Genomic DNA, 25,542 nt, shown 5'->3' with positions numbered 1-25,542 from the left:
AGAAGAACTGTTCCCTGCTAAGATGGCAGCTGAAAAACTGAGAAAGATGTGGGGTCTATTCCTATAGAAATAAGGAAGATTTAAAAAGTGTTAAGAGTAGCAGATTCAATGTGGTTCAGAACAGAATCTAAGCTGGAGAATCATGGGAAGTCTGGGGATGTATTTATAAATGATCCAAGGAAGTCTAATGAAAAGGGCTCTTATGGAATTAGTGCTCTCATGGAAGCACTAATATATGAAATATTAGCCAGAAAATTATCAACTATAAAGGGTCCAACACATCATAGCTTTTCATACAGTTGATAAACCTTGGCCATTTTGAAGACAGTAGTTTTCAACCCAGTTAGCATATGCACTTAACCGTCAAACCATGCAGCCAATGCTTAATCAAGTTGTTAACCAGAATATCATAGAATATTTTGTCAAATGCTTGGGCAAATGCTTTAGTCAAATGCTGACTAATGAATGTATACTTATGACCTTTGGCAATTACTGGCTATTATGATTTAAGAGTGGGATTAGGGTGATGGAGGATACAGAATGAGTAAGGAAAATGTTAGCCTAGATCACAGACCTATACTATTCCTCAACATCTAAACACCTTTTCCTTGAAACCTAAGCATGCTGCATTCCCTCCTTTGCACCCTCCTCAAAACACAATGTTTAGAATCAATGTGGTTGCAGGGCAATCTACCAGGAGAGATCAGAGCTATCAATAATATTGACTGATTGACTGACTAATGCACTTCTAGCTATTAGAGGACCTAACAGACTTTCCCACTGTTGCACTTGGAAATAACAAGCATCTTTCTGTATTTATGAATATAAATATTAAACTCACTACATCATTTGATACTCAACTACTCACCTGCCTAAACACCACTAAGCTCTAAAGATTGATTTAGATTTGCAGATTTATTTTTAGGAAGGAGAACATGCTCAGAACCAAATGTCATACAAAAGCCAACATTCCTTTGTTAAAAAAGCAGCTACCATCAAGGAATACCTACAAATATAGGAAGTTGCCTTATCTGAAGACATTTATCTGGGTTCATTTCACCAGTATCGTCCAACAGTTTTCCACCATTTCAGGCAGTTTTTAAAGTCCTAATTCAAGACTAGGAACCTACTGCAATATTTATTTGTTTTTGTTTTAATATTTCTATACTGTCGATCATATAATGGATCTCCAGGAATTGTAGACCATTCAACATATTGTATACAGTTTAAAACATCTGCTCAATCACTCAACAGACTCTTTTTAATATACTAGTAAGGGACAATATGTACAAACCTCACAAAAAGAAAAACACACACAGAGCAAAGAGTGAAGGATGGGTACGGACTCTCCTACTTCCATCCCAAAATTTTGTAACAGTTTCTATTCAAATTCTATGTAAAAAAATCATTCTGTTCAGGATTAAGTAATAATTCAATATTTTTGTATTTTCTGTTACCAAGAGTTGGACAATAAGATTTGAAAGGCAATGTATGTTTACAGATGGATCCTATTTCAACATCTTTGAGAAGGAATGTACTAGAGCATTCCATGTGAAATTATTTATGATCTAAAGATTTAACTGTATTTCAAATACCTAAAATTAATAGGCAGAGACATACCTATTCAGCAAACTATGTATCACAAACCTTGTAAAGTAACTGAAATAACTTTCAGAGGACTTCAAAGCAAAGAAATCTGACGTAGGACAAAGGGACCACGTTGCCTTTCTGAAAAAAAACTTGTGTTTTTATAATGTCCTTCAGATGGCAAATTTCCTTCTGTTCAATGACTTGTTTGAAATGAGTACATTCAGTTCCAGTGAGAAAAATTAATACCTGGGTTTGGATATCGTCTCCTGTAACAATATTCCCAACTGCTCGCAAGGCAGGAGAAATCACTTTGTAATCATTGTGCCTAAAACAAGAAAAGGCTGCAGATTAACAAATGCACATACTGTCTTATAACCAAGAAGCACGGCAAGACTCCTAAAAGTCCAAACCTGATGAAAAAATACCACATGGGAAAGTATTATTAGATTGTACAAGATATGAAAAATACAGAAAATATTATTTATTCAGATGTAGACTTTTTGTGATGATTGCAATGCGGTATCATTGTTTTTACATTATCTTTTTTTTAATGAATAATCACTAACATATGACACTAACACTTCTGGCTGTGTTTTATTTTTTGATTGTATGTATCAATAATTATGTCAAATACTATTTATTAAAATATTGCTGTACAGAAGTTATCAAAGGCTGAAATCAAATTTGTCACATTCCTTGCCAACTGGTCATGAATGATTAAAGTAAAACTGCACATCAAAAGTAGATGGAACTACATCATAGTCCGAGAAGGGACTGTGTGAATGTCCATGTATGAAAACTAAAAATTTTCTCTTGCAAAGTGGTCCGAATGAATAGAACACATTTTTCCACTGGAAAGCACTCACAGATAACTTCTGTCATTGGTACTGTCACTACTCTATGCACAGCTTAGGCACTTAAACTAAAACAATTAAAATATACAATCTAGAGAATGAATAAGGATCTATCTTCTGCTGCCAAGTGGGCAAGCCATGTGTAAAAGCAGTAGCGCCTCTGAATTCAGTACTTTTTTTCTTTTTTGAAATACTATTTTATATGTTGGAAAAAAAAATTGACTGAAAGAACAAATCTTACCCTAAGGGGAGTCCACAGTAAACTGAATACAAATGTTAATGAACACATTCCTGTTCTTTGAATCAGAGATTCTCACTCTTGAGAAGCTATAGCAATTTAGTAAAAATATAAGCACCCTTCTACGCTTCCCTAATATGAGAAATTTACTGATTTACCAGTTCATTTGGGGGCCAAGTATTTTTTTTTCTGGAATGTATAAAAGATTTAACTTAGTATCTTTTTCTCTATCCTGCAATGCTAGAATAATTCATACTTGTTTAGTATTACATCTCAGAATGTTAAGCCATGAGATCTAGCATTAATTATGCATTATGAATATAAAGTCCGGAATTGCTTATATTAAATTTTGTAATTTTGGGAGGTCAGAGGGTACTTAAAGTCTGCTACAAAATAGAAGACTAGATAGGAAGCTGGGAGGAGGGGAGGGGAACGACATATGTACTTAAACCATCTGAAGCTGTAATTCATTGCTTCCATTCCTCTTTGGCCAGTGGTCTGGTATATATGTGGGAGTGAAAGGTGTGTAGATATGAATCAGCTTGCGCAAAACTTGGCTATATTATCCTCATTAAAGCTAGAGGGTTAACAAAGGATTCTTTCTGTGCTATTTTGCCATTTAATATGGATAATCCATTCATACTTAATCCCTCAGAGGTTATTATCTCACTGAAAGGTACGTGAACCTCACAAAAACTACCAGCCACTGACCTCAGCTACATATCCAGCAATATCAAGACGCCCATTCCCAGCTGTTCATGAGCTGTGGAGCATAGTAAGTGGGGAGAGTTGGTTATATGGGCCTCAACGGGTGGCAAAAGGAAGACCGGGTAACTACAAAGGAGACACTGCAAATGGGCAAGTTTTACTTCCAAATAAGACTTTACTCTGAAAAATAACTGTGCATCAAGATCATAGCTAGCTCTTCTGTAGCAATCTAAGAGAGCGACAGACATTGGAAAGATGTGCTGTAAAGCCAAGATGACTACTTGTCTAAATGCTATTCAAAAAGGAGGCTTTGATACCAGATTAATATTTTCAGTCACTGAATGAGAAAGAAATGTTGAATTCAATCTTACACCAATACTGGAAACAGAATAACTTAACAAAAAGTGAGGAGGGTTAGCACATTTGCTTGATTTAAAATCCTTACATCAACAGCTCTACAAGTCTCCTACACACTCCAGCATCGATCACAGCCTGAATTTTATCATTGGGTCCATCAGACAAGTAGGAGAGTGCCCAACATGCATCTGCTAGAACATCTGTATCATTGACAAACAGCAGCCACGAGAGTACACTCAGACAGGGCGATACCTGCAAAGGAGGAGAGATGAAAATAATTAATCAAATATCTTGTATTAAAATGACTCATGAACAGCTTCTTACTCTGAAAGTCCTCAGAATTAAATTCTCATGTACAAAAAGAGTGTTCCACTATATATCAAGGGGAGGCTGCAAAACTGAATCAGTGCAAAGATAAATATTTGGAGTGAAAACAGGTATTTAAGAACAACAACAATGGCTTATCACAGTTCATTTTAATACTCTGAAGTTAAAAAGAATTTCACATAGTTTTCAATGAAAAATAAAAACAGAATTTAGAAACCAATTTTCCTTTCAAATTTTATCCAAACTGAAATATGTATCACTTATGGTATGATAAACTGCTGATTCTTCAAATGGCCCTCCTTTTAGTAACACACCTGAGTTCTGTGCTTGATTTTGCATAAAATTACACTTGGAACCTTACAGAGCTAAACAAATTTTTTGGTGGGAAATGACCCCTGCCTTCCATGCACATAATAATTTCTGACTTCCTGCCTAATTCCAAAAGGACAACTATGGCTATATAAGGAAGCCATAAGCATGATAATTACTAGAATGTGTGGACTGAAAAGAAAAAATATATACTTATCAATTTTTTAGTCTCTTGGAGAACATTTTTTTAAACAATAGAATAGTGGCTCCCTCTGGAGTAAGCAAGGAGTAAGCAGGCATTATTAGCAGAGAAGAGGACATTCTTACTCTTGGACTAGAAGAGCAGCACAGCTTCTAAACCTTTCTTAACACTATCAAAAAGGAAAAAAAATGCACCCTTAGTATTTTGCTGTCAAAGATGATGCAGAAATTTCTTATGGTAAGAAATGTCTTTTTCTCCTTTCATGGAGGACATTTTCCATTTTGGAAATTTACAGTTCTGTCTACACAGATTCAGCTTCTGTTAGACATGCCCCTATAGGTGAAATGGATTGGGGCAGAATAAGGACAGAGGAACCTCTAGAGACTCTAGAGAATGTAATACTTACTTCTGCAATAAAATGGGTTGAGCAGTTTCCCCAATAATACTGCTCAAGTAGTTTTTGAAATTAACAATTTTTTTTCATACTAAAAAAACTTATATCATATAAGACTGATAGTTGGCCTCTTGGAGGGTTACATGTATGTTCAGTCGTTAAGTCGTGTCCGACTCTTCGTGACCCCATGAACCATATTGCGCCAAGCCTTCCCATCCTTCATTGCCTCCCTGAGTTTGCTCAGTTTCATGCTCATTGCTTCATCTAACCATCTCATCCTCTGCCATCCCCTTCTCCTTTTGCCTTCAATCTTTTCCAGCATCAGGGTCTTTTCCAAAGAGTCCTCTTTTCGCATTAGGTGACCAAAGTATCTGAGCTTGAGCGAGTCACATAATATGACTTAAGAGATGGAAAATTGGATTTCATCCAATGACAAGAGTCAGCTGAAGATAATAGGTTAGAAATATGTGAAGCTCTCACAAACACTATATACTAGGACTGTCACATTCTACACTTTTGCCACATTCAAAACACAACAATTCATATATGCTGTGCCACCTCTCTTCTGAACATGGACACCCCATCCCATCCTCACCACCCCATGGAAACTTAAGCTACACCACATGCTCCCTCAATGCAAAACCACATATATCCCACAAAGACCCCATCCCCATATACTATACCACACTCAAGAAATCCACTGTACACATTCAGAAACCAAACATTACCTACATAAACTCTCAAATACAGTGGTACCTCTACTTACAAACACCCCTACTTACGAATTTTTCGAGATACGACCAGCTCCAGCCCCAAAAATTTACCTCTACTTACGAACTCGCCTCTACTTACAAACCGGATCCGCGGCCATTTTCCCTGCTGCCCTGCGGTCGCGGCTTCCTGTGGGCGAGATCGCGGTAGCAAGGAGACGTTCGGTGAGGCTTGTGTGTTTTGTGGCGTTTGGAAGGTTTTTGTGGCGTTTGGAAGGTTTTTGAGGTTTAAAAATAAAATGCATATGTTTCAGAACTGTTTAGCCGTATTTACATTGAACCTTAAGGGGGAAATTTACCTCGGGGTACGACCAAATTCGGAGGGCGGATTAGCCGTATTTACATTGAACCTTATGGGGAATTTGCCTTGTGGTGCGACCAAATTCGGAGGGCGGAACGGATTAACCGGATTTACACTGAACCTTATGGGAAACGTTACCTCGACTTGAGACCAACTCGAGTTGCAACCAGAGTCACGGAACGGATTAAGTTCGTAACTAGAGGTACCACTGTATCTCTTATTTGTTCCACCCATATGTATAAGACCAAAGTAGTCTCACCAAACATGCCCTAAGTCCTCCTCACACAAATAAACCCTACATTCTTTGCAATCTGTATAAACACTTCATACTTCCGACACTCTTTGCACCTTGTTTCAACATACAAATCATACAGATTTATCCTCTTTCCCTTCCAATTATCTTGGGCACAGTTCCTAAGAGGAAGGGGGAATCAATAAAAATTTCTTTTACCTCTTCAGATCAGAACTATACACAATAGTTCAGAGGGAGATGTAGAACATATTTGTACAGGGGCTTACAATATTTCAATCCCTTTCTTAATGAGAAGTTTCAATCCGTTTCTTAATGATCCCCAGTGTGGAAACTGATCTTTTTCATAGGTGCTGTGCACTTCTTCACTGAGCTTCATTCCACTACAAGAATTTTTTTTCTGGTTCATGACTTCAGTCTCAGACCCCATTGGTTTATATATGAAGTCAGTTTTTTGCCAGTAATGCCAGTGTGCATTACTTTACACTTAAATTGAACTGCACCATTCACCTGTCCTAAAGAGTTCTTCAGAGTCACTTGGAGTTTTTATCAACCGGAATACCTCTGCAAACTTGGCCAACATTGTTTACCACTTAGTAAAGCTCACTTATAAATAAGTTAAAAAAAATACTGGTTCTAAGATATTAATTCCTGTCATTTACTCCTATTCTTTGTTTTTTAGCTAGTTAGTTATTCATAAAAAGACAGTTCCTCTTATCCCATGACCATTACATTTACTCAAAAACCTTTGATGAGGAATTCTGTCAAATAGTTTTTGAAAGTCCAAGTATGCAATTGATGGGGTCACCTTCAGCCATGTTCCTCTTGACACTCTCAAATGTTTTGCTGATGAAATCAAGATATATTACCTTTACAGTATTCCCACAATGGTTTTCCCCTCCCCCGCAGCGCTATACAGTAGCTTATCTGTAATATTTTCACCAGCTAGGCAAGTTATCATATGATGTATGCCCATCACAAAACCATCTCATCATCAAATCATCTACAACCAAAAGCCTTCCACTCCATGGAGGAGTATCCTTGATATGAAAGAATGTGCATTCATCATCCAAGGATTAGGACTCTCCTATGGGAACATCTGTCTTTGAAATTATGTCCTTCCCCAAGATCCTGATTCTCCTTGATAGTAAGAGAGCTATTTTCTTGGGGACTGAAATAAATATATCCCAAATTATCTACCGTCCATATCTCTCCACCTCTCTAAGACTCTCTAGCTCAGCTATCTGGGATGCAAGAGAATGGACTTGTTCCTTGAGCACAGGAGCTCACTGCACCAACCACAAACCTATGACTTATGCCCAAAAGGCAGAGAGTCACAAAACTGGCCCCCTGTGCAATAAACCAAAAATAAATTAGGTGTTGTTGGCAAGTTCGGCTTACTTCTTCTTTAGGAATTTTTTTACTTAACCATAGGAGCTATGTTTTACCTCCTATGATATACTTCTACAGAGTTTGGAGCCCTGTCTTCCTCTTCCATGTAGATCTCTTGTTTTTCACTCTGAAAAAATCAATGGTTTTGAATAAGTTTGTAAAAAAACTTTCTTCCTTTTGTTTCTCAATTATTGTACTTAAGGTGCTTTGTCCCCTTCTATTATTAAAAATGAGAAATTAGCCACCTCTTCTCTGTGCAGGAGCTGATGCTATTCAGAAAAAAATATTCCAGCAAAACTACTTATAGCTTACAGAAAAACTGGAATAATTGGTAGAGCTGAGAATGATTCGCCTTCAAAGCATTCTGAGAAAATAAACCTATTGCGAACAACCTTTTTCTGCAAATAGTTTATTATTCTCAGACTCCTATAAATGTTTAAGCAGCCTGTTCACTAAAAGGGTGATGCAAATCTCATAACCTAGGAAACAGGGCTTCTTCTTTTTTTATTAACTCCTCTTGAGTTTTATTTTGTACCTTAACAAAATCTGGAGGAGGATTCTTCCCTCTGCAAAGATTAGATAGTGCCCATACAGCATTCCGAGTCATGGTAAGACGATTCTGTTTGGAAAGCAATCTGAAAATAGAAATAAGAGTTTTGCAATACCATCTAGTTATTTATTACTCAGGCTTATGAGAGGCTCTACTTATGAACCAACTCTAAGTGGCTTATTACTGTTAATGAGAAATGCCAAATTATGAAACACTTCCTTGTTTTATCTTTAGTACAGTTTTATTTCACCTTTCTTCCATCAAGGAAGTGAAGGTGGTATAAGTCAGATTTCCATATGGTATTCCATCCAAGCACAGACCAGATCCAGATTATTTGCTTTCAGGTTGTAGGAAGGTCTGTCAGTTCATAAGCTGGAATTCATTATTCTGTTGCACTTTGCTGGTAAATAGTGACTTTTCACAAAGATTATATCACCCTTGCTAATAAATCTGAGTACCATTTGTATCACTTACTGTAATAGAGGGGGCAAGATGTTGCAGTCAAGTACATAGTCTCTACACATGGTACTATCACCTGCAATATTACCAAGAGCCCAAACAGCCTGAGAAAGAAGAAAAAGGTCAGAATTAAATATGTTTAATCTCCAGTGTCCTGTATTCCAGAATGAAAGCTTTTGTAATATTATATTAGGTATCTAAGAAGATTTAAAGACTATAGTTCCAGACCAGCTAGTAGTAAAATAATATAATTAAAACAACAATAAATCGTAAAGTCACTGTAAAACAAGACACAACATAGCAATCTAATAAGATAAAATAACAATATAAAGACAATTTTCTATTTTGGGGAAAATCATTTCTGGCTTTTGAACAGAAAAGGCTGAACGGCTACTGGGTGAGTAGCTCTGAACTTAAAACTCCCCAACTGTTAATCCTTTACCTTTTATTCTTACATCCCCCTACTATATTTTTAATATTTATATATAATCATAATCCTCTTTTTCTCCCTTTATCTTCATGTATTGGTATTGAGCTCTACTTTAATCAATTTTGCTGGCACTGTTATCTAATTGTGTGCGTGCTATTAAGGAGATCAGAAGTGACAGCTGCTTGCTGCTGCTAAGTAAACAACAAAACCAGCCGGGAAGTGCCAGTAACAGCAATGAAAACTAAATCTATATTCTCAAGCAAAACCGAAACACAGAAGTATTGGGGTACAAGCCATGAGACATCCAAGAACAGTCAACCTTCTGGCCAGCCAACAATCAAGAGGCTTCTACGATGCAACAACCCACCAGGCGAACCATCTGTTTGCCCTTCAAACAACAATACGCTGCTGGAAAGAGAGAGTGAGGAGCTGAGAACTCTGTCCCAGCTAGAGCCAGAAAATGAATTCTGATCACAAACATCAGATATGGAACTGGTGCCAAAAACTGCCTCCTTGTCCGCACAAATTGTAATATCTATTTATGATCAGCTTCTAATAGCTAATAACAAAATTGACAGTTTAAAATCCTTGATAGAACAATTTATGTTTAAGTCATCAGGCAGATTCCCTGATGACAAACTGTTTAATATTAACACCAATGGGGAGAAGGTCCCACAGACCATCACGGGGAGGGGGGCAGTGTAACCTTTTGGAGGAATTCTTATTATAAACCCCCAGACCCAACCCTCCCACCCAAACCTAAAGATGGCAATGGACAAATTCTTCAGGGAGACAGGATAATGCTGCTGAGGACAGTAATACCAATTATGGCAGATGGCATTCTAGAAGGGCTATTATTCACTCACTCACACAGTTGATGCATTGTCAAGTTTCTCACAGTGATCTTATCAGGACTGAACCTGCCAGGTACACAAGAGTTCATCAGGTTCATGCCAGGTACACAAGAGTGGTTCTTACTTTCAAATATACAATTATTCTACTAATGATGCTGACAATGAAGGACTATTTAAGGAGGTTTCATATTATACCTACTTGGAGTCTTTAAGGAGAACAGCTTTTCTCCCTTGCTGGCAGCTAGACAAATAAAATGCCCTCAGGAGTCTCCCAAGACAAAGTGGGCAGGCCAGCAACATTTCTCAGGATCTTAGGCCAAGTTCTGTGTTGCGTCTCAAGTGCAATTCTTAATTCAATTCAAATTGACTGATTTGATTCAAATTCAATGTCTTGAGGCTGGCATTAGTAAGACTGAATCTAGTGCCTGGATACATATTTTTACATATTGGACTAAACTGCTCTTTTCCCCAGCAGGTCTAACTCCTCAGGATCTTTCTGACAATTTTGTCTCCTCCTGGGCTATGGCAATATATAAAATACTGGAACCTTTGGGTTTTTTCTTAACCCAAGTGCACATGCTGGGGCAAAAACATACAGTAGAGGCAATTAAGCAGCATCCTAAGGACATCAATATTCAAACGGATTTGATGTCTCTCCCCAAAGACATATTTTTAAGCAGCCCTCACATTCCTTACACACCTGTTAAATATTTAAACCAAATCACAGTTTCTAAACTAAGGAAGCCTAACCTTAACATGGTTCAACTCACTTCCATCAGCAAATGTAGAGGAGAGTTATAAAGGGATTCCATTTAAATCTAGACTCTGCCTGTGTGGTGAATGAGCCATAGAAACCTCCAAACATGCCTTAGTGTACTGTCCATTTTATGCCAACACTTGCTGTGAACTGCTAATTCCACACCTAATTAAATATCCTGGACAATCTGATCAGTTCTGTTTAAACCTCTTACCCCAGTTTCCATTGATTCTACTTCCTTAAATATGGCCAAATTCTGTCATGTAATATGTAAGATGCACAGCAGTTTGACCAACAAATCTGTAGCTTAACTAGTTAATTAATATCAATTTTACGTATCCAAATGTTTTATAGACTGGTCACTGACTGCAATTAAGATTCTGATTCTTTGCAGAAGCAAACCAAGTTCCTGTTGCAAAATGCTATAAGCATTAGACATTCCAGCTTCTACACTGAGAATATTTTACGATCACCAGGCCTTGCAGGAATAAGACCTTTCAGAAAACCCAAAAGCAGTTGCAACATTAGGAAGTTGAGGGAAAAGGGAGATAGCAAGTGAAAAGGGGCAGGCTTTAACTTCCCCTTCCACCTATTTCAATTGGAAATGATGAATGGGCTGGAGGCAAGACGGTCTGTGTATGGAAGTGTGAACTTGCATATGTCCATTTGAATTGTATGACACACAGAAACCATTCTCCATGTCAAAAATGTTGCCTACCTTGGTTTAGAGGAACAGGAGTCAAGAAGAGTTTCTTGAAGCAGAACTCTAAGTCTTCTAATGTTTACTCTCAAACCTGCTCTTCAGAGATCTGTACATGCAGACACTACTGTGCCAATGTATACATCCCTTTGCACCCATGAAACACTATGATAATATGAGTGATTTATTTTATTTTTTAAATTTACTTTTCTGGATATGCAGAGGAGTTTCAAAGTGCAGTACTTATGTCTTTCAACAAGATTGGGTAGTAAGGAGGATAGACGGCTGAACAGCTTTCAGTCCCATAAAATGAAAAAGGAAAGGATGAATTCTATCCACTTGGTAAGGAAGAGGCTTGGGGAGGGCAACAAGGTAACTAGGAGTGATCTGAAAGACAGGGTGACCAAATGTAGTGGTAGAGGAAAGCATGAAAATAGAAATAGGCTGGAAAAGGTTGAAGACAACCTGTTACAGAAGAGGGAAAAGTGGAAAGATTGAGCTTTGTGGTGGTGTGTGTGTGTGTGTGTGTGTGTGTGTGTGTGTGCAGAAAGTAACAAGACAGATAAGGCATCCGGGGAGGAAGGAAGCATGAGGTGTGTGAACTGGAGAGATTGGTTTATGCATACACAGGCAAGGAGTGAGGGGAGGTGAGATTCTGGAGCAGAAAGAGAAAAACTAATAAGTAGAAGGAGTAGACTTTGAGGGCTGAGAACATGGAGAAAGAATTTGGTAAACTGATCCTCCCACACTTCTGTTCTTGTTCCGACATAAGGCAATTTCAGAGTGAAATACTTACTGCAGCATAGCAGATGTCAGGTTATTAGCTATCATCAGTTTCCAAACAGTGTTATTTTGTTATATAAGTGAAACAGAATCAGAATATCAACAACTCATTTTAAACTTATGATTACCAAACAAGAATAAATCTACATTGGGGGGGAAAAAAACCTCATGGGATCACAGAAGGATTAAAAAAGAGAAGCTGCCTTGTTTGCATTGTGATTTTTGGAATTATTTTTTATATCATCCAAATGCTGTAATTATCTATAAATTATAATTTCTTGATTTAAATAAGGCCATTCTACATGAATAAAATTAACTTAAAATGATATGCTATATAATACTATTTCATTTCTCCTTCCCCCATTTTATTTTTTGAGAATCTAACCTGTTCCTGTACATCTTCAAATTCTGAGCTGAGTAGTTCTATGAAAATAGGAACAGCTCCTGCTTGGATCACAATCCGAGTTTGAAGGGAATTTCCAGAGGCAATGTTAGTCAGAACCCAGGCGGCTTCAAACTGGATCAGGAGATAAAGAAAGTTTCAGCAGCTGATACTTAAACTCCATTAGTTTCTACTAACAAGAAACACAAGGATGCATATCTAGTAATCACATTACAGGTAGTCCTCACTTAGTGACCTCAATTAATTTGACCTCACTTAATTAATTTGAAGTTATAGTGGCACTGAATGAATGGTAGTTACACCTGGTCCCCAAAGTTATAGCCATGGCAGTGCCCCCACGGTCATGTGATTAAAATTCGGGCACCTGGCAGCCTGCCCACATTTATGACTGCAGAGTTGCTTCAACTCCTCCCACCCGCTTACCTCCCCCCATCTCTGCCCCTTTGGCCACCCTACACAGCAGCATTCCTTGGTGGTGGCAACAGCACTGGGCTGAAATAGAGGCCCAGGGTCTTCACCAGTCTCTGCTGGCCACCCCAACCCCCCAGGGCTCTACTTCAGTCCCAGGGCTGCTGCCACCAGTGAGAAGTCTGCTTCAAGACCCACACCGCAGCCAACCAAGCCCCAGCTGCCCCTGCCACCCTGCACTCTGCAGGCCTGCCAGCCCAGCTGACCTTTGCTCTCTTCCTCCTGCTGCTGATGAGGCGTGCCCAATCTGGCCCTATGTGAGGCAGCTGCTGGCTGCGCCAGGCCTTCTTCCCAAGGCTGCTCACGTCATTCTCATAATGCTTTGGAAAGCTTCTGAGGTCTTCCGAAGCATCGCAAGAATGGCATGCACAATTTGTATCATCTACCTTCAGTATCATTAAACTCACCTTATGTTTTTTATAATCAACCCACAGCACAAACTGTAGTTTAAGACACATGCACAAAGTGGTAATATGGGGAAAACAAAGAAAAGGAAGAGAAAGAAAAAGATTCAACCACTTAAAGCCCACCATTTTAAATAAACATAAATACGTAATTTTAAATAAGCATAAATAAGTAATTAGAAAGGGGGGAAATGCCATTAAAATTTCCAGAACTGCCTGCCTTTATTTTCATAGCCCCAATTATAGACACTAAAAATATTTGAGTCTGGGCTTGCATCCCTTTAGAGAGAAAGACAGAGAGTGTTAATAATAGGGAAAGCCTCAGAGAAGGGGAAAAGCAGCCCTTAGTCTGCCACCTGAACGGCATTACAAGGCTCATGGACCAAACTGCCTGAAACTTGTATCAGTTCGAGCTTTGTACAGATTTGTGTAAAGAACTCTACCAAACAATGCAATGTGAGCTGTGACAAATTCACACTTCCCACTTTTGTAGCCTTCTGGTAGGTATGTTTACGCAGTAGCGTTACTGAGATCTATTAGATCAATTCCCCAGTAAATACACTGAGGTAACAGGTTAAGAAATAGTATGAGTCTAAAATATCTATTTATTTATTTTATTTTCAAATTTATATATGGAGTCCTAAGAGTAGTATAAGAAAGATAAATTAGTTTTTAATATCCTTGGGAGCATTAGAGGAATTGAATAGTGAGAAAATGCCTTGATGAATTCTGTCTTCCATCTTAATTTAAGCTCAAGGGACTTGGCATACAAGCATCCCCCTAGTACAAGGAATGATGCTGTGACATCACATCAAGAGACGTGTCATTAAAATTTACTGTTTAAGATGAGTTTACCTATCTATTTAGTTATTTATGCATTCATTTTGGGGGTAAACAACTTGTCAGCCAAGAAATAAGGAATAAAAAGTAGCACTCACAGCAAGCCTCTCTTCCCAATCTTAACTGAGTGTAAGTAAACTGAGAAAATGTCCTTTGTAAAAATAAAAATTTAAAGTGATCCTGCTAAGTTCTCCATGGTCAAAGCTTCTGAGTTATCATACAGTACTTTGACTTCAGTGAGTTTTTTTTAAATTATGTACAAATATACATTTTATAAACTGAAGAACACACACACACACAACACACCTGTAATGTGCAGTTTTCTTTCCGTTTGAGGAACTCCACAAACCTGGCAACAACTCCTGGTGTGCTGATAACTTCATCTATAGGAGGATTTGGTTCTGTTTGAGAAGGTACAAAATACAAATATATTAAAATAATGCTGTTACCCTTTAAATATGAAGCAATTTAACATTTGGGCAGATAGATATAGTATGGTCTATATCATAAATGCAAAGCCATTTTTTAAGATATGGTCTGAATCACATTTTGAAACATGTGCTATTTTCCCCAAAAGGGAGCAGGGAGATGTAAAAATTAAGGCAATTATTAATTAAATGTAGTTTAATACAGTTTCTCTCCCCTCCATCTTTTATTTTAACTGATTTTAATTATAAAAGATACAATTTAGTATAAAGTGCATAAATAGATTCATGTTAAAGGTTTTAAACGTATACTCATTATACATCTTTCTCTCTCTCATGTACACACATACATATGCACATATCACTTTTTGGATTTCAACTTTTCATCAACTGGCTTTCTGCATCTATAAACCAACTGATACTAGGGCAACAGATGCAGAGGTGGTTAGCAGAGGGACTCTGTCCTTTATTTCCTCCCCTTGTCTAAAAGACTTACTTTGCATGTCTCTAGGTAACATGGGTAGACTGAAATTCTCCAGACTTTCTTCCCTTCTTTTCTCTCTCAGTTCAGTTTTCTTTCTTCTCCATCTCTGGCCTGTTCTCACCTGACCCGCTCTTTCTCCACAATACAGAAAAGTACACTACAGACTAAACTGTAAACAGACATGAGTGACTCAGCCTTTTTATCACTATTTCCTAAATAAACCTTATTTTTATTTTCTTTCATGCAAGCACCTGCCCCAAAACTAGGAATCTGCAACTGGAGTAGTTTGTAAGGAGAATGGAAAACTAGTCCTCATCCTTCTTCTCAATGGTCTTCCTTCCCAATTCTCTGCCTTCCACAGTGAGAGAGGAGGAAGAAAAATACTTTTTTAAAAAAAGCGGCACATGGGAAGGATAGAACAGGTGGCTGTAGGAGGAAAACACTTCCCCAATTTCTACTTCTATGAGAGAAAGCAACAAAAAGCTTTTTGCTATGTACCGCAAACACTGAGACAGAAGGTATCCAGCTGAAATTCAGCAATCCTTTTTGGTGGGAAGCACATAGGGATCTAGAGGTTTCATTCCTGGGCCCCGATCTGCAAGGCACTTTCCTAATCATAAAAGTTTTCTTCACTGTAATGTTACTGGTTAGCTTTCATTGTACCTCATTGTAACTACCAATAATCCATCTGAGCTTGTGCCAAATATTTTCATCTTTATTTCAATCTGCTGCTTCTAAATCTAGCAGGATTTTCCTAATTCTGTTAGCAACCACCACAAATAAGTCTAGTTATTAGTAGTATCACATCATCATGGTCTATGTATGACAACAGTAGGGTTTGCCTACAGTTAGTTACAAAATACCCAGACATGGAGGCTAAATCTATGGCTAACTCACCTTCTAGAAAGCCTCCAAAAAACGGCAGATGAGGCAGGAATAGAAAGTACTTTAGATGAAAAATGGAATATGCCTTGTCTATCAAATAAGATAATACCATGTTAAAGGCTACTGTTTTCCCACTGTTATAAACAAGCAAATTTAAGAGGATGAAAATGGAGTTCTTTTAACTTCATCTCTGCGTACTGCAGGTGTGTGTAATTTTTATAAATAACCTGCGGTTGCTATTATTTATATCTATTCTTGCCTTTCCACTCAGTGAGGCCAAATATAAAATAGATAATAAAATAAAATATTACAAAATCCTATAAAATATTAAAAGTACATACAAGAAATTGGTAAAAACTGGATTGATGTAACCACTGGTTAAAAATAACAGCAGCAGCAGCACGCATTACATGTGTTCAACAGAAAAACCCAGGAAGGATTGTAAATGTCCTGCTTAAAGGAAGCAAGTTCACTGAAAAATCCTTCTCAGATTCCTTAGAGGCATACTTCAGACATTGTTGGGAAGGAGAAAAATGTCTCTCATGCTCTTAAAACTCAGGCAGATTCATGTTAAAGGTTATTCTCATCATGGTCACATGGCCTTTTCAAGTTAGATCTCCACTGTCATCCTCTTAAGCTTGCTTGTGTAAATATTGGAAAATATTAACCTTTGACATTATAATATCTTATTTGACCTTATTCCAAACTGTTTAGTATTGGGAGCAGTGGACGCTCACCAAGGAACTCAGTCCTTTAAGATAGACATTGTTAACCTCCAGTTGCCACCACTTCCATTTCCCCATAAAATGTCTGGCCTCTACGTTTTGAAGAAATAAAAAGATAGCAGGTACACAAGGTGCACAGCATGCTTAGTGAACAAAGCAATGAGCAGAAAAAACGCAAAAGAGGTTTGAACTGGCCAGTCAGCAGGTAGAGTAGCTAGAAAGAGTAGGGAAGGATAGCAGAATGCCTGAAGATGCTACTAAGGGTACCACACAGCGTAAGGACACAACTAGAAGAATGCAAAGGTGAAGGGAAGCAGAGGGAAAGAAAGAAAAAGGTGGGCAGAAAGTAGCCTAACTGAAGCATTTTAAACAAGGTGAAATTTCCCCATATAGTTCAGCAGGGCCCTTGTATGTTACACTAGTTCAAACTATTTGATATAGCTAAAGTATCCACATTTCTGTTCAGGAATGGACACAACTGACATGCTATCCATAACTGTACAAAAATAGTCCTGGCTTAAGGATGAATTTAATAGACTATCAAGGCAGGAAATGCTGATTAAATTTATCTTAGTCTCTTTGTTTTTCTGGATTCAGCCTTAAACCAGGAGCACCTCTGTCTTTGTTCATTAAGCTTCAGTAAGTTAACTCTTATCCAGTCACAGATGATAGTTAAAGTGGGGTGGGCAAACTCGTAGCCTGCAAGTGGCCCTCAAACACTCACATCACACTACTAAAATTCAGAGGTAAAAGGACCAAATTTCAAAACATGTATGGTTTTAGCTTATTTGTGAGGTTTTCAGGAAGGGAATGGGAGTAATCTGCTTTTAGGAAGACTTCCGCTCTCATCCCCACCTTTAAAATCTCCACCAAAGGCCAAAGAACATGCTGAAAATGTTTGGCCATGGTTTTTTAAGGTAATGTCAACAGCACTACCAGAGAGACTCCTGCAGCCACTTAGAAGGTAATGAGGCTGAGTTCAGCTCTTCAAATGATGTCCACCACTGCAGTATAAGAATACACCATATACCAGCTATTCTGCTCTCCCTTGTAACAGCATAGTTGCTAAAATCTATCCAAATGAGTAAATTAATCAATGAAATCATCCAGATTCCAGCAGTAATTCCAAGGAAACAGTTGATACCCTTGAGCATAGTCCGTGTTCAGTACAGACTGTATAAGGAATGAGCTGAAATTAAATCCAGAAAAGATGCTACTGCTCAGTAAGAAACCAAACTTGGAAATTAAGGTTCAATCTGTTCTGTAAGTAATTATGCCCTTCTAAAAAAAAAAGGCAGGTCTTGCAATCTGCACATGTTCTTTGATCATGTGCTGTTCCTGGATCTTTTAGGAAGCAGCAGAGATATAAGGGATATATTTTGCAGTTACATTCAGTGTGTCAGCAGTGACTATTTATCATGCCTGTCTTGAAATATCTACAAATGTTTGCTAACTGCTTTCCAGACTCAATTTAAGGTATTGGGGTAAAAATGTAACGCCATTCATAGCTAAGGGCCTGACTGCCTCTCATGTTATGAACCTGTTTGGGAACTGAGATCTACAAGAAGATCCTTCTGAAAACACCGCTCCTTATTGAGGGCTGTCAGCTGGGCATGAAGGAGAGAACTGTCTCCTGGATTGTACTAACTGTTCAACAAATTTTTCAGGAATGTGACTTGATCCTACATTCTAAAATAGAAAAGTAAGGTGCTAAGAAACATGTTTTTTATTTTGCATTTTGAAATGTTTTCAATATGATTTTATTTTGCATTTTAAGTCTAAGTATTTTATTGTGTTGTTTCTAATTTACTTCTGTACCATTTGTCTTAAGCATCTTTGGAAACAGAAAGGGAAAAAATATTAAATACATGACTGGAGAATAGTCCACATCTGCTCAGAAATTCAAGTGAACAAATCTAGCAGTGGTATAGAGAACATCTGTTTTAAAATAAGTGGAGCAACAAATAAAAACAGTACTATTGTTGGTATCAATTACTGCCGCCTCCAGAAGAAAAAGATGGGGAAAATGTTTTCAAAACCAAGTTGCAGATATATTAAAAAGGGAGGGAGAGGGACTTAATCACCCAAATCACCCACTGGGACACAAACTCTGCCAAGGATAGTTCTAGTCAAATTCTTGACTTGTGTGAGATTACTCCTTCAGTGTGTGAAGGAAGATACAAGTACCCTCAGCATGATTCTAACCAAAAATATTAAGACTCAATTAAGGAAGTGGAAGTAGCAAGAACACTGGGGGAGAATTATCATATACAGGTAGTCCCCAGTTAAAGAACAAGTTCCGTTCCCAAGATCTGTCCTTAAATTGAATCTGCATGTAAGCCGGAACATTATTATTGTATAATACTGTATAAGTAGTATTGTGTAATGAATTTGAACCATTGTGTATTTAACTCAAATTCTGCTACAACAGGCTCTGCTCTTAACAATGGGTTGTCTGTAACCTGGGCATTCTTAACCCAGCGACTACCTGTAATGATGGCGTTCTTCATTTTAAGGAAACTAAAGTTGACTGTAGTCAAAAACATACTTTGGACCTCAAAAAGTGGATTTTAATAAAATTAAGAGGATTCTGTGGTAGAAGAAGCTTATGGGAGAAGGAGCTTAAGATACACGGGAGTTTCTTTAAAAGGAGATACTAAAAGCACAATCACAAACAATTCCAATGAATAATAAATGTAGGACAGAAAAAGCAGCTCATGTGGCAATCAAAAAGTGTAGTGAAAATCTGAAAACAAAAAATAACATGTATGGAAGTTGGAAAGAAGGAAGGTCATCAAAGGGACTACATAAAGTTGTGCCAGGAATAGAGAGATGGTTTCAGGAAAGCTAAAGTTCAGAGTTTGTGAAAGATGCTAAGAATAACAAAAAGATCTTACTGAGATATATACAATACAAAAGAAAGAGAAAAAAAATACTAACTGGCAAAATTTGAAAGGTAATGCAGAAAAGACAGGGCTACCCAATTTCTATTTTACTTGGTCTTCTCCAGCACCAAATATGTGTTTGAATAGGCAGGATTGAATCATGATTAGGAATACCTAGGATGAGATGAATTACATACTGTAGTAGGAAAGGAACTTTGCTGATGATCTAGCCAAATCTTTTTATCTTTAAGAAATCTTAGAGAGTTCTTGAAGGGGAGAATGTAGAAGGGAATACAGACCAGTCAGTTTGACACTGATATCTGGGAAGACTACAAAGCATGTCACAAGGAGACCATTTATAAGTATTTGGGGAAAAAATGTGGTAATTATTATAAGTCATTGTTTAATTGGGTAACTGTTTTAGTAGATTGCTGGAATGCTGTAGATGTATTATATTCTTTTTTCAGCAAAGTGTTCCACAAAGTAGACAGCCAGTTTGGTTTAGTACTTAAAGTTGCTGGACTGGAAGCTGGGAGACCATGAATTCTAATTCTGCCTTAGGCATACAAGGCACCTAGGTGACTCTGGGCCAGTCAATCTCTCTTAACTCTAGGAAGAAGGAAATGGCAACCCAATTTAAAAAAATGTTGCCTAGAAAACTGCACTGACTTATTATGTATTCACTAGAATTGAGACTGACTTGAAGGCAAAAACCAACCAGCCACTCAATCAACCAAAAAAACCTGATAACCCCATGATGTTCTGAGCAGCAGAGCAGTTCAGTGTGGGCTTAACATCATGAGAGTTAATAAAATACACATATATGGCTTGAAAAGACTACCCTGTAACAGCTTCTCATCAACTGGATGGATGCATTGAACAGAGAATCAGTCTTGGGCGTAGTACTTTTCACTATTTTTATCAATTACTTGATTTAGGATGGTAATGCTTATTCAATCTTCAAATGGCCCAAAATTGGATTGGACCATTAACATCCTAACTAGAAGAGAGAAATACATTTTTTAAAAAAATCTCGTTAGGTTAGAGAAATGGGCTGAAAATAACAGAATTAAATGTAATGGACGAAAATGCTATGTTCTTCATTTAAGAAACGTAAGTCAAATTCACAAATACAGGATGGATTATACCAAATTTGATAATAAGATCTTTGTTGAGTTGATTGCAAACCAAACCTGAGTCAACATAATGATGTGGCTGCAAAAAAGGCAAATACAACTTTAGACTGAATCAACAGAATTACAGTTTCTAAATCATTCTGCATTGGTCTATCCACTTCAAATGCTGTGTTTCATTCTGGGCCCTACATTTTAAGAAGGATTCAGAGGAACTGGAACATGTTCAGGGAAGAGTGATGAGAATAATCAAAGGACCAAAAGCTAAGTTCTATGAAGAAAGATTGAAGGAACTGTGCAAAATCAAGTTTTGAGGAGAGAATATTTAGAAGAGAATAGGAAAGCCTTGTTCAAATACAGAAGGTGTTCTCTGTTATTCCAGAATATAAATAGAACCATGGATTTAAGTTGCAGAAAGGCAAATTCCAATTAAGTTATAAAAATGTCCTAACAGTAACAGCAATTCAACAGGTAAATCAATTACCAAGAAAGGAGGGAATCTCCATTGCTGAATAAGTTCAAGTGGAGACTAACCAGCCATCTGTTGGGGATGTTTTAATTTAGAACTTGCACAGAGCATGGGCTTAAGATTCAGTGGCCCCTTCCATTTCTAATTTAACTAACTATAGTTAAATGTACATGAATATATGCCTCTGGCATATTATTTAAAGAAAAACTGCAGCCCTTGGACCAGAAAAAAAGAGTGGTGCACCCCTGTTCTAGGCCAATCTGACTGAACAGCCCCTTGAATTTTTCAATTCCATCCTGGCCAGATAGTTCAGTAAAAACAGCAAAAGCAGCCTTGACAACAATCCCAAGTAGGCACTGATGCTGCTTTTGGGGAGATGGGGCTTTGACAGGTTGTGGACATATTAAAAAAAAATTATGATGAACTAAGCAGCAGCAACTGATTGTATTCAGTATGCTAGTGATCAGGTATTAAACACCGCCTATAAGCATTAATAAAGACCAGGACTAGCATTTGGATCTTGTGTTACAGAATTTAGGAAATGTTTACATAAATATTTTAGAGAAGAAGGGTGTATGATGAGAAAGGATGTAGGAAAACTACAAAAGACATTCTGAGTGTTAAGTGAACTACGAAACAAGAACCAAAACAGCAAAGATGCTGTGTGAAATCTACTTGAAGCAAACAGAACCTTGCAATCATCATGAATGTCCTTTTCTTTCAGTGGGTAGAGGGGAATCCTCCTCTGGGTTGCTCCTCCCATTCAGTCTGATAGACAGGACTAAAGCTTTTGTATGTTCCTACCGTGGAAGGAAGCAGTCCCTCCCCTCCAGTTTTTGGGACAAACTCCTTCAGAATATAGAAGGATGTAAAATGAAAGATAAATAGGAACAGGTGCTTTCCCTTCCCCCACTGGGTGAATATTTACTTGAAAGGAATAGATACAATCTATGCCCATCAAGGCGGCAACTTTTCTCTCCCTCAGGATATTGGCTGCCTCATGTGACATAGAGAGGAGGTCCCCCATGAGGGAGAAGGGTGGTTTCCTTTACCCTTAGGGGAGATGGGCCATGAGAGCTGGGTGGGGAGAGCTCTGCCAAGGTTACCTGGTGCATCCAATGGCAGAAGTCCAGATGAAACGCCGATCGCTTGGTCGTGGGAGGTGGGGGATTGGCTGCTCGTTGTCTCTAGGCTTAGTCCCTTTCTACCCCATGGTCTCTCAGCTCCTCATGGGGATTGAGGGAGTTCAGTTCACCTGCAGAGGTGGCACAAGTGGAATCTATTGACTCTGCTCTTGAGCCAAGAATTGCTCCTGGGGTAGTATGGAAGGGAGGCTGCTGATGAGGAGTAGGGGGAAGACTGCTTCCTCCTCACATCAGAGACACTGTATGTTTTGATCCTCCTCTTAGGGCAAGTGAGAGGAGCAACCCAGATAAGGAAAACTTCCTCCACTGTGGAACACTGGATCCCTGGATATACATTGTTTTACAAAACTGGATAAGCTAGAGGTCTATATAAAGTCTAACCTTGTAGAAAAAGAGCAGAGCAGAGAAGACTCCATCTGCAGAGAAATCTGCATCTCCCACTTCTATGGACAGCTTGTGTCCAAGTTCATTCTCTTCTTTCCCACTTCACACTTTCTATGACCTGACTACCCAAAAGTATAGTGCCGTAAGTATGAGGAGTATACATGTATATGAATGAATGATGAATGGAGCAGGAAATTAAAATATATTATTTAGGGTTATCATCCACCTGCTTCTGCCTACGTATAAATGTTTATCCATAAAAGTTATATAAAAGATGAACTATTTCAAATTGTGATCTAAATTTCTTTCCCCTTTTTAACTTGCTACCACGATAACAGGCCTACAACTTCTTTGGGGTTCTGCTGCAAAATGATTACCGGGGGATATATACCCACACTGTCAACCCGGGGTGGAATAAGGAGCTGCTAGAGCTATGCAGTGATCTGGATCTGAAGGGCGAAATATTTTGGGATGTACGCAGAACACCTGTTAGGAACTTCTAACCAAATGTATTTTTTCCTAGGACTCTAAGGCAACTGCAATCAGCTGCACCAGCCTCAAAAGACCAGGAAAAGATGCATCTGCTTTAAGTTATTTCAGTCAGGTACACTGTGCATATCTGTGTATGCTCCAGAAAATTTGCCCTCTGAATCCACATCACTGTATAGCTCTACCAGTTACACAGCATCGATTTACCAGAATGCTATCTACCAACCCTCGCCCTCCACCAGGACATGACCTACAACCTCTATTTACCTTTGCCTGTTTTCTGGACATTTCCAAAAACAGTACAGGGAAGCAGCCATTCACTATTCATTTTTCTAGGACAACTTAGGGATTGTAGGCATTCCCCAAAATAATTATATTGTTGGAGGCATTTGCTCCATGCCAGCTACCCTACGTTTTTAATCATTTTTTTAAATATAAGAAGTTGTATGGGAATGAGTCTGATGAATATCCAGGGAGGTTTCTCTGGGCATTGGTATTCCTGGGCTCCATACCTGGCATCCTATTAATGTGTAGTAGCTGTTAGTAATAGAAGGACAACTTGGGTGGAAACCCAGAAGACATGCCTAGGAGCAGCAACTTTCTCTAGTATTCTTGCACTCACCTTTTGAGAGAAGTTTTCGGAACTTTTGGGTAGCTGAGAGCTGCTGTTCGGGACTATTGGAAAAGATCATCTCGGTCATGTCAGAAGTAATCACTGCATTCTACAATTCCAAATGGAAAAAAATTACCTAAAAGCATTGCTTCAAAATTAAATTAAAATTCTTAAATTTAAGAACATTTAAGTAATTAAATTAAATTGGACACTAGGAGGCATTATTTTAGTTTATGAATTTTTAGTAAAATTACTAGTTTCAAAAATACCCCTGAACTCAACAAAAACAGTTCCAAATCCAAATGGAGAAATTAAAATAAATAGTAGTGCTGCCCTGTGAGGTTCTGACAGTTACAATCTTAAAACATATTTAGTTATTAAATAAAAATTCCAAAATATACAGTCCCTTTTCAAAAGCAACTCTGGGAGCTATGATTTGGATAACTGCAAAGACGGAATACTTTTTTCCCTTCCATATCCAGATTTCAATTCAAGAAATATAACCACTTGTAACAGAAACAAAATTAATATGAAACAGGGCTAAATACTTGGAAGAAGCATATAGTAATGGCATACATTATCATTATTGCTTTATTAATTTTGTACTGACAACATCCCAGAAAGTTATAAAAAAAGGAGAAAAGGATGCTGAAGGCAAGTTCACTGAAAAATGAAGAATTGTACAGTATATTTAAAATATTATTTCACACATATAGAAGTGTCTCCATTAGAACCTGCAGCCAATAACAAGGAATTCATCTATTCATTTTAAAGGTTTTAAGCAGTTTAAGGAAAAAACTGTTTTTAGATAGTTACGACAGATAGGAACTATCTAAAAGGAACCGCCTCTTGTACAAAAGAGGTCACTTACTGTGAAAGTTCTCTATGGTTTGATGCAAAGACGACATCCTAGGAAGCCAAGAAAACCACACAACCAAAGTGTGCTGTTATACTAGCTCTGCCAGGCTCCTCACTTCAGTTCTTAATCATAACCAAGCTAAAAGACTGTAGAAGAACCTCTATTAAGGTAGTTTATGCAAGAGGGGAAAAAAAATCTTTCTGTTCCTTAGATGAGCTTGCTTAAAACACCAAGGGAAGTCAGTTCAACTGAAATATGTTCTGATATTTCATTCACGCCAAACTAGAAAGAATCTTTGTACAGGTGACCAATGTTCTCTTTCCCCTTTGGCGTTTGAAGTCATCCAAATATGGAACACGCTCACACTATTTCTTATAGGACGGAAACACCCTACTAACCTATGAAACAAGAAGGACCTGTGGCAAACTTTAACATTCAAAAGCTTCTTCTGCAAAGCCATGACAATTTAATTTGTAAGTTACTGAATATGAAAGGGCTATATCAAATGGCAGCACTGACTGTCTCCAGTGCAGGAGCATTAACAGAGAATGCTAACGAAACAGCTGTGATCCTAAAGAATGGGAACTGTAGTGGGAGGGCTCAGGAAGTTTCTGACTATCAGTGGCTATGTAAGGCCAGGTGAAAAAATGGAGCTAGCCAAAAGAAAGAAGCATTTTTTAATACAGGTGTTTAATGCTCTGCAGAA

General features: G+C 38.0%; 1 protein-coding gene across 3 annotated transcripts in view; it reads right to left on the bottom strand.

Annotated features, from left to right (window-relative positions):
• KPNA1 (karyopherin subunit alpha 1) overlaps positions 1 to 25,542 on the bottom strand; it is a 65,037-nt gene that overhangs the window by 16,315 nt on the left and 23,180 nt on the right. For all 3 annotated transcript variants that reach the window (XM_088147501.1, XM_088147500.1, XM_088147502.1), the window contains exons 4-10: positions 23,987 to 24,086; positions 14,647 to 14,741; positions 12,611 to 12,742; positions 8,717 to 8,805; positions 8,228 to 8,327; positions 3,836 to 3,999; positions 1,837 to 1,915 (exon numbers count right to left, since the gene is read on the bottom strand). In XM_088147501.1, the coding sequence (XP_088003627.1) occupies positions 1,837 to 1,915; positions 3,836 to 3,999; positions 8,228 to 8,327; positions 8,717 to 8,805; positions 12,611 to 12,742; positions 14,647 to 14,741; positions 23,987 to 24,086 (759 nt within the window). The remainder of the gene's footprint in view (positions 1 to 1,836; positions 1,916 to 3,835; positions 4,000 to 8,227; positions 8,328 to 8,716; positions 8,806 to 12,610; positions 12,743 to 14,646; positions 14,742 to 23,986; positions 24,087 to 25,542) is intronic.

This window comes from Python bivittatus, unplaced genomic scaffold, assembly GCF_059951505.1.
Source record: "Python bivittatus isolate LINGU-HERP-01145 unplaced genomic scaffold, Pbiv_v1 ctg000520_np1212, whole genome shotgun sequence".
In the NCBI taxonomy this organism is placed as follows: Eukaryota; Metazoa; Chordata; class Lepidosauria; order Squamata; family Pythonidae; genus Python; species Python bivittatus.
The sequence above is the reverse complement of the archived record's forward strand: the minus strand, read 5'-3'. Positions and strand labels throughout refer to the sequence as shown.